Source organism: Kryptolebias marmoratus, linkage group LG2, assembly GCF_001649575.2.
Source record: "Kryptolebias marmoratus isolate JLee-2015 linkage group LG2, ASM164957v2, whole genome shotgun sequence".
NCBI classification, from domain to species: Eukaryota; Metazoa; Chordata; class Actinopteri; order Cyprinodontiformes; family Rivulidae; genus Kryptolebias; species Kryptolebias marmoratus.
Window position 1 is genome coordinate 1,669,367 of NC_051431.1, and position 9,697 is coordinate 1,679,063.

Genomic DNA, 9,697 nt, shown 5'->3' on the forward strand with positions numbered 1-9,697 from the left:
CCCCCCCCCCCCCGTTTTTATTATTCCAGAGACTGAATAATTGTGATGAATGTATGTTTAAAAATCAAGACTACAGACAAGATCTGTAAAATGTTGTTTAAGTGTAACAGATTGTAAAAATATTTAATGCTCCAGTCTAAATTTCTAAGCAGAAGGAAGCTTGAAGTAAATCTGTTTGTGATGAAATGACAGTTTCTCCAGCTCTGATTGTTCTAATTATTAGTTTTACTGAATTTATCCCGTTTTGAAACTGGATTTAAAGCTTTTAGACACATTGAAGTAGTGTAAATATTCACTTTTGACTTTTTATCCTCCCAGCCTGAGCGTGCATCCTGACATGGTTACTATAGCAACGGGTCAAGTGGCTGGAAACTCCAAGGATGGGAAGGTACGCCAAAGCTACGCGTTTCTAAATAATAACACAAGTTTCTTGAGAGACAGTTTTACTTTTCAGAAAAAATTGTTTGCATGAACAAAAGAGTAAAAAGATAAAAGAGGTTTAAATCCTGCCTCCTTTTAATCACAAGCTGACAGATTTCCTTCAGGTTTTCATTAAACACATTTGACTTTCTTGGATCAAACAGGAAAACTGAACTATTTCCAAGTAACGAGTCGGCAAGTTAAAACACGACTTCTGCTTGAGTCACGGTTCATATCTGCACCATAACCTCAGAACATGTTTAGGTTTTAACAGTTCCACCTTTTTATCTTCAGTGTTAAAAATGTTTCTTTTTATAACAGCCAGTTGCAAAGAATCCGAACTGTTTTTAACCTTTTGGTTTAGTTTACTTGTGTGTTAGAAATAAGTTCAATTTCTTTCGGCTGAGAAGAAATTAAAGAACAATGAGGGAGATTTTTATGGTAGGAAGATAAAATGTTAGATTTCTTTTTGACAATATTGATAGTTTGCACATCTTAGTGACTCCTCAAACAGAAAAATGCAGCATTATGTAAAGTTTTATGGGAATAAAGATGTGGAGGCTGAGTTTTAACACTCTGATGTGTTTTTGTTCTGCAAATCTGAACACTTTTAGTTTTTTATGTTGGTAGTGACATCAGTTATCTAAATCTATGCCATCCAACACAGAAGCAGAATGGTTTGTAACATTTTCTCTGACATGTTAAGCCCAGATGTCGTTCTTCTTCTGCTGTCTGTCCAGCTGCTTGCTCCTCACGTCCGGGTCTGGGACTCGGTGAGCCTCAACACCCTCCACGTGATCGGGATGGGGGTGTTTGACCGGGCGGTCACCTGCGTGTCTTTCTCCAAGTCGGTGAGCAGCGTTCGGTCCTGCGCTGTAGCTAAAATAAGAACGCGCTCATGTTTTATCTGCTGACGACACTTTGCTCCGCTTCAACATCCAGAACGGTGGAACCTTCCTGTGCGCCGTGGATGACGCCAACGATCACATCCTGTCGGTCTGGAACTGGCAGAAGGAGAAACAACTGGCTGACGTCAAGGTGATCACGTTTATAATCTCTTCCATACAGCAGCATTGTTACTGATCATAAATGAAATATTATTGCTCTTAAATGAAGAAGCTGAATGAATGAGAAGAGAGATGTGATATCGTCTTGTACTGTTATATAAAACGAGCGCTTCTTTCCCCCGGCAGTGTTCCAACGAGTCTGTGCTGGCAGCCATGTTTCATCCCATGGACACCAACCTGATCGTGACCTGTGGAAAGTCTAACATCAACTTCTGGACCATGGACGGCAGCACTCTCACCAAGAGACAGGGCCTGTTTGAGGTGCGGTTACTGACCCGGCCTTTCTGAACCTTCACGGGACGGGAACCTTTTTACTGAATTTATCAGGAAGTGCCCCCGTACACAAGAAAACCTTGTTAGGGTAGCAGAGCATCTCCATCTCCAGTTAAAAACACCACAGGTTAAAGAAAATGTGGTCTACCACACAGCTTTACAGGATGTTTTGTGTTTTTTTTTCTTTCTTCCTAGAAACACGAGAAACCAAAGTATGTGCTGTGTGTGGCTTTTGCTGAAAACGGAGACGCCATCACAGGAGACTCCAGTGGAAACATCTACGTCTGGGCCAAAGGTAGAATCAAAACCAGGCCGTCTGAGAGGAAGAGTTGCTGTTTTACATCTTAACTAGAAAATTAACTTTTACATACTTGCTTCAAAGCAAGAATGCAAAGAGAACAATGTTTCTGAAGGAACTGAGTTTAGTTTAAATTTGACAAACCTACCGTACCATACCGGTTTTGATTTATGAAGCCTTTTAAACAACCAAAGGAGCAAAGTGCTGAACAAAACAAAGAATAAGACAAAACAGCGCAGTCACAAAGTCAAAGCAGCCCTATAATAAAACAGAAAAGTAAGTAAAGGTCAACATCTCACAGGGTGTTTTGTGGTAAATGTCAAAGCTGAACATTTTAGGACAAAATGTGCACAAGTAGTAAGAATGTACAGAAAAATTAAAAACCGTAAAATTAAATGCTGGGTTAGTATTCACTCTAATTAAATCATAGGAGCTTATGAAGATAAAACCAAACTGGTTTGCTTTGCTGCTAAAATATATCCATAGGGGGTGTTTGTGTTGCTGAAGCTCCTCCTCTTGTGCTGGGACAGGTGGGAACCGCATCAGCCAGGTGGTCTCAGGCGCACACGAGGGCGGCATTTTCTCCATTTGTGTCCTGAAGGATGGCACCATGGTGTCTGGGGGCGGGAAAGACCGCAAGGTGGTGCTGTGGGACCACAACTACAGGAAACAGGCTGAGATGGAGGTAGGAGGGGTGGAGCAGTCTTGGGATCTTAAAAATAAAAGCACAAATAATAATAAAAAAGCAGTTTATGTAAAACATCATCAGCAAGGCTATGATGAGATGAAGCACCACATTATTATGATTCGACTGCGTTTTCGGACCTTTTTGTGGTGCGTGCAGGTGGGGGAAGCCCTTGGCCCCGTCCGGGCTCTGGCTGAAGGGAAACCAGGTGAACTCTTCATCGGAACGACCAAGAACGCCATCATCCAAGCAGCCTTCCCCGATACCTTAACCCCGATTGTTCAGGTGCACGAACCGTTTAATGTTTGTTTCGATCAAGCCCCTCCCCCGACGCGTTAAATGACACGTGTGGCGTGTTTGACAGGGTCACACAGATGAGCTGTGGGGTCTGGACGTCCATCCCTCCATGGAGCAGTTTGTCACCTGCTCTCAGGACAAACAGGTCCACCTCTGGGACATCGACTCCCATCAGCCCCTCTGGAGCAAAACCATCGAGGTGAGAGGACGAGGAAATAAATGAGCGTCGAATCTAAAACCGAACAAGCAGCTAATGTGATGTTTTCTTGTGTCAGGATCCGGGGAGGTCTGCAGGTTTCCATCCCAGCGGGGCTGTTGTGGCCGTGGGCACCATGACTGGAAGGTCGGCCTCTCAGCTGAAACTTTCACCCTTCTAATGTCTAAGCTTTGATTTGTTGATCTTTATCACCCACTGCTGGTAGTGTGTTACCATAATGAACCACTGGACAGATTTTAATCAAACTTTCAGGAAACAGCATTCCTTCAAGGCTTTTAATCCTATTTGTGACATCAGACAGAAAACATTATAAAAGACTGTAAAAGGCTTCTAAAATTTGACTTAATTGTCAGTTTTACAATTAAAAAACCATTAAAAACTGTCCTCTTTTAACACTTTGGTGACCTGTGACCTCGTTGACTTGTTGGAGGAATGCCTGTCACCATAATATTACCTTTTTAAAGAAAGAAGTGATCTGTTAGCCCTCGGAGTATGTGTTGGTTATGCCTCTCAGCTACAACAAGTTTTATCTGTAAAAGCAACTGAGTTATGGCCGTTTTTGCATTTTGCTAAGATTAAATGGGATTGACTGTTTCATGATTGTCCAATCCCAGCTCTCGTTCTTTATTAGTGGGTGAACAATCCAACACTTTGTGAGCTTCAGGATGACTTACTTATATAAAGTTTGAGAAAGAATCTGAATCATTTTGGCCCCAAAACTTCGAATCGTTCATCCTCAGATAATCCTGTGAGACTCCTGAGCGCCAGCTATACTGAGGGAAACTTTCAATAATTACTGAAAAAACTTAAAATCCATCTATTGGTTCATGAGATGGTTTGCTAACAGACAAACACATGCAGTTACATGATCGCCCACATTTTAAAAAGTCATGAGATTCCAAGTTTCTGTTCATACTTGTGATTTATTTGGTGTCCCACGTGTGTTTCAGGTGGTTGGTGCTGGACACCGACTCTCGGGATCTGGTTTCTGTGCACACGGATGGAAACGAGATCATTTCTAACGTCAAATACTCTCCAGGTAAAATCCACCCGACGCACTGAGTACAAACATGTTTCGGTCCTTCGGTTAACGGTGAGCTCTGTGCGTCTGCAGACGGGAACTTCCTGGCTGTTGCTTCACACGACAACTTTGTGTACATCTATGCTGTGACTGAGAACGGCCGAAAGTACAGCCGCGTGGGGAAATGTGTGGTAGGTCCATCTTCACACCATGTAGCTAAACACATTTTAAATGATATTTTAGAGCTTTCAGGAAAAACCCTAAAGGCTGAAATAAATCCTACTCGTAAAGCAGCAGCAGATTTTAGAACTGCTGTTTAAAGTTTCAAAATAAAAGCTGAAATGTTCTCATTTTGTTTGGTTCTCTCGTTCCTCAGGGTCACTCCAGCTTCGTTACCCACCTGGACTGGTCGGCAGACAGCCAGTTTCTTGTTACCAACTCAGGAGATTACGAGATCCTCTTCTGTAGGTCTTACCCCTTTATCTGTGTAAACTGTTGTTGGGTTTCGAGCTTCAGGAGGAGAAACTTGACCGAGTGTGAGAAATGTTTTCTTGTTGTTGTTTTCAGGGGAGGCAGGCAGCGGGAAACATGTCACCAACATGGACACAGTGCGCAACCTGGAGTGGGCCACTTACACCTGCACGCTGAGCTTCAGCACCTTTGGTAGGTCGTTAAATAAGAGACACAGCAGCACTGGGATGGTTTTGTTCGTAAAAAAAAGTCCCTGATCGGTGTTGAACGTTGAACATCACCTGCCCGGTGGCAGCTTCAAACGTCTGTCCTGCTGGATTTATGCAACGTTTACCGAGCAGACCCAGGTCAAGCTTTCTCTCCTGACTTTGTGTTTTTCCTCAGGCTGAAACAGAACATGGAGTTAACATCAATATTTGTCTCCTTCTAACTCTCCCGCTGCTTTCTTCTGTCTCTTTGTCTCGCAGGAATTTGGCCAGATGGAGCAGACGGCACGGACATCAACGCAGTGTGCAGGTCACATGACGGATCCCTGCTGGCCTCTGCTGATGATTTTGGCAAAGTGCACTTGTTCTCCTTCCCCTGTTCTCAACCAAGGGTCGGTCTCTGAAACTCACACGTTCTTACACAGTTCCTGTCTGCATGTCTGCACACAGTTTCAGTTATTTCACTGATGTTTAATACTGTGAAGTCATCCAGCACTTATTCCTGGATTGTGTTTGATGCATTAACATCATAAACGCTAAAAGTTCTGCAGAAAAGACAATCATCATCAAAAACAGGTTCAAGTTTTCAGATTGGCTCAGACTCCCAGATGCTCCAACAGGTAGAAGATGTTATTAAAGCTCCAGGAGGGGAATTTAAGGCATTTGATGATTTAAACCAGAACGTGTGCAAAGCATGAAAGACTGTCCAAATTCTGTTACTGTGGTGTCCTTCTGCTTGTTGCAAAAGAGTAATACAGTAAATGAAAAGGTTGTTTCTTTGTGAAAAACTGATGTAAGGATGAGACTAAAGGTGTCCGTCCAGTTGTGTTATTCTATAAAAACAGATAAAGACGTAGATACACACAGGCTGCACTCAGGACATCCATGCAGTTGTGTGTGTGTGTGTTCCTGTAAACTGTATTTAAATTAGGACAAAGACGAGGCTCGTGTTCACTCAGCACTTTTCAGACTCAAATGTGTCCCGGATTCTCTTACAGTGAGTCCGACATCGAAGCTAACATGCAGAGCGATAAAACGAATCTGAAACGAAAGGCTTGGCATTTCTCGAAGGAATGCATATCGCCCGCCGTCTCTCATGAGTTTTAGACAGAGATCATCTCAGGATGAGATGGGACAGAGTGACAGCTTGTAAATAATATTATGTGTGATGTTGTGGAATCTGTCAGCACTCTCAGCTGCTGCCTCACCAAGTTTTAGTTTAATTTGTAGATTTTTGTGTTTGCTGAAGTCAGTTAGGTGTGGCAACAATAATATATACACACAGGCATGGGCAAAAGCTTTGAAACTTGTTATTGGACTTTTTTTTTTCCTGCAGGCTCCAAGTCACGAGTACGGCGGCCACAGCAGTCACGTGACCAACGTGGCCTTCCTGCACAACAACAGTCACCTGATCTCCAACGGCGGGAAGGACACCAGCATCCTGCAGTGGGTGGTTGCCTAGGTAACGCTGTTCATCCTCCCCTCAGAGACCAGCACCACATCTCACCTCTCCTCCAGATTCTTCACTTCCTGCCGTTAGGTGGCAGCGCTCCTCCGTGCCTACCGGAAACTTACACACTCTCTGCTGCGCCGACGCACTGATGTCACGGCAGATTTACTGTAAAATAAAGAAATAACTCGCAGGCAGCGGGATGCTGAAGCTGTTAAACGCGTGACTGGCCTGTGATTTTTACCGTTAGTACTTATTGTGCCTAAACTGTGTCCATTCTAATCCCCTTTATCTGGGAATTTCACCTACTTCAAATAAGATGAGGCTCCTTTCTTACAGAGCAGGATTAAATGAATGTTACACAGCTGGGGTTTGATTTTTCAAAAAGAATAAACACAAAATGCAAACATACCCCTGAATGTTTAAGGAAATCAGCTGGTTTTGTAAGAAAGGAGCTTCGATGTTCCGATTTGGACTCTTCGGGTTCAAACGAGGCTCGTTCCTGGAACATGCTCCGGCCTCTCCTGTAGCTAGAAACCAGTTTCCCCTTCAGGCTTGAAACAAACTTTTTTTCAGGGATCTATTAGAGCAGAATGTAACTTTTTCACACTTTGATATTCCAAAGCTGGAGAGGACGGTGGATGATCCGGGTCCTGGAGTAGGTGGCGTTCCCTCCTCTGAGCCCATCGCCTCGTTCTCTTCCACTTTCCACTCCTTTAACTTGACTTCCAAAGTCTCCTGAGGTGCAGATTGTCTCGTAGTGTTTTGTCGAGCTTTTGGAGGTAGTTAGCGGTATGAAGTGTCCGTTTTATCACCCCCCTTCTGCAGACTGCTGTTTGTTCTGCTGTAACTGTGCTGAGGAGGCATTAGATGGCGCTGCAGTGCAAGGCGACGAGCATGACAGGCTGCTGTAGATGCTGATAATGTTGCAGAAATCTCTAGAGTAAACGTCTATATTATGCAGTATATTTGAGTGGCTGTAGTATTTTAATATTTATCTGTAACAACAGTGGATGTCATTAATATTATTGTGGCAGAACGGTCAGGCTGGCTGCTGTGCTTCTGAAATGAGAATGAGCTGTGCTTCGCCACCTTTCTGTTTTGTTAATAAAGTTTTGGTTTTTTACCCACATGTATTTGTTGTTTATCTTTTGTCACAAACAAAAAGTGCTGAATCTTTGCAGTAAAATATGTGGCTCGTATAACAAGTCTTGTACTTTCAGTGGAACAGAACGATGCCACTTTTAGAAACTAAATATTTTATAACAAAATATAAAAGCTGAAGTCCACTGATGAGCAGTTTTAATGGTTACAAAGCTCCTATTGTTGATTTATGCATGTCTAAACCTTAGAGATGGGTAAAAGGGAAGCTGAGATCATAGAAGGTGGAAATAATAAATTATAATCTCTTCATCTCAGACAGAATGGTTTATACATTCAGTAATTACATATATAATCAAAACTTGTATATAAATGTTTATTTCTAATTTAACAGAAACATGATTTCATGTTCACAAATTTATAAAAGGCACAAAAATAGTTAATCTGAAACATTTCTGTGAACCTGTTCTGGATTACAGTTTTTACTTTAATTTCTGCTAAAGAGAAACTAAATCTTTCCGATTTAAACCCATGAAGTGAACAACAATATGTGAGTGTTTTAGAATTATAAATATTCACTGATTCAAACATAATATCACTTAAACAGTCGGCTTCAGTTTACAGTAAAATTCTGTCAGCCACGAATCAACATGAACTGCTGTAAATGTTTATAACACAATGAGAAACAAGAGACGGTTCTGTCAAATTTACAGTTTTTAAAAACAGCACTGCGTCATATGTTAGCAGAACTTTTAGAGTGAAATTCTGGGAATCACTTCTGTGGTGTTTTTAGCTTTTCCCCCCATAAATTATAAAATAAAATAAATTATACTGCCCTCTCCGTTTTTTTCATTTTACAGTTCAGAAGTCGGCTGCTTAAAGTAATTTTTTATTTTTTCTTCTATCCTTGAAGTTTTCAAGATGTTTAGAGTTCTGCCAAGTAATTATTGTGTAATTATTCCATAAAATTATAATTTTAAATATAAAGAATCCCATCCGATCATTTTATTTAAAACTGTATATTCTAATGAGAAATATTGAAATGTTTCTGATTTATTCTTTTCTAAACTCACTTTGTTCAGGGGTCACGGGTCAAAGGTGAAGGACGGGTCATAAATTAAAGAATCAGACTACTTTGCTATAATAAAATAAACAAATTGTCAGTAAAGTTAGTTATTTTGTCTTCGTTCCAGAAGCAAAGTTACTCAAAATCCCTGAAGAACTGATCCTCTAACAGAAACAATAAAGGTTTGGGCCTTTATTCTGTGAAATCCTCAGAAATGTTTGAGGAAGATAAGATAAATAAAAGTCAAGCGCAGGAAACTTTTCATTTTTCTTTTTTTTTTTTTTTTTTTTAAAGGAAGATGTGTCGTGAGAACAGAAATGGAACCGAGTTGTTCTCATGTTCCCCGAGCCACTTAATGAGATAAAACAGGACGGAAGATTGTGACAGTCGGAGGTCTCTTTAGTAAAAGTCCAGCCCCCCGAGGCCGCTGCGTGCAAACACAAACACACAGCAGCTCCGAAATCAGCCGAAATCTGCTGTACATCAGCTACTGATGTCACAGAACAAACAAACAAACAAACAAACAAACAAACAAACAAACAAACACACAGCTGGAGACAGGAACCGCTTCATCAAAGTCCAGATTTCACCACCGATGCTGTTTTAATGCCTCCTTTGTGATATTATCAGGTCTTAAAATAAAAAATAAATTCTGTATCGATATACAGTCCTGATCAAAATCTTAAGACCAGTCAAAAAATTGCAAGAATTTGCATTTTGCACTATTGGATCTTAAGAAGGTTCTAAGTAGAGCTTCACAATGTTAAAGGAAAAAATCAGAACTTTTGAACAGGGAATTTTCTGCAAACTGCATTTACACTCAGACATGATTTTTTTCAGCTGATCAAAAGTTTAAGACCATAGCTCAAAAAAAAACAAAAACCCCCCAAAACAGAAATCAAAGTGTCAAAAAAAAGGACTCAGTAATGAGTAGCTCCACCATTCTTGTTGATGACTTCAAACAATCGTTTAAGCATGCTTGATGCCAGTGTTTCCAGGAGGCTAGTGGGAACGTTGCTCCAAGTGTTGAAGATGGCTTCACGAAGGGCATCCACTGTCTGGAACTGATGTCCATTTTTGTAAACTTCCCTTGCCATCCATCCCCAAATGTTCTCAATTGGGTTT

At 41.3% G+C, this 9,697-nt stretch overlaps 1 protein-coding gene across 3 annotated transcripts in view; it reads left to right on the top strand.

Moving 5' to 3' along the window:
- Positions 1 to 7,537, top strand: part of eml2 (EMAP like 2) — a 33,648-nt gene extending 26,111 nt beyond the window's left edge. For 2 of the 3 annotated variants that reach the window (XM_017437158.3, XM_017437161.3), the window contains 15 exons: positions 319 to 388; positions 1,161 to 1,271; positions 1,363 to 1,458; positions 1,614 to 1,748; positions 1,956 to 2,055; positions 2,589 to 2,743; positions 2,903 to 3,028; positions 3,108 to 3,239; positions 3,316 to 3,383; positions 4,208 to 4,296; positions 4,372 to 4,469; positions 4,655 to 4,742; positions 4,846 to 4,941; positions 5,217 to 5,347; positions 6,292 to 6,417. In XM_017437158.3, coding sequence (XP_017292647.1) covers positions 319 to 388; positions 1,161 to 1,271; positions 1,363 to 1,458; positions 1,614 to 1,748; positions 1,956 to 2,055; positions 2,589 to 2,743; positions 2,903 to 3,028; positions 3,108 to 3,239; positions 3,316 to 3,383; positions 4,208 to 4,296; positions 4,372 to 4,469; positions 4,655 to 4,742; positions 4,846 to 4,941; positions 5,217 to 5,347; positions 6,292 to 6,417 — 1,621 coding nt within the window. Of the gene's footprint in view, positions 1 to 318; positions 389 to 1,160; positions 1,272 to 1,362; positions 1,459 to 1,613; positions 1,749 to 1,955; positions 2,056 to 2,588; positions 2,744 to 2,902; positions 3,029 to 3,107; positions 3,240 to 3,315; positions 3,384 to 4,207; positions 4,297 to 4,371; positions 4,470 to 4,654; positions 4,743 to 4,845; positions 4,942 to 5,216; positions 5,348 to 6,291 lie in introns of all 3 variants that reach the window. The other variant, XM_017437160.3, reaches the window with a different exon arrangement.
- The last annotated feature ends 2,160 nt before the right edge of the window (positions 7,538 to 9,697 follow it).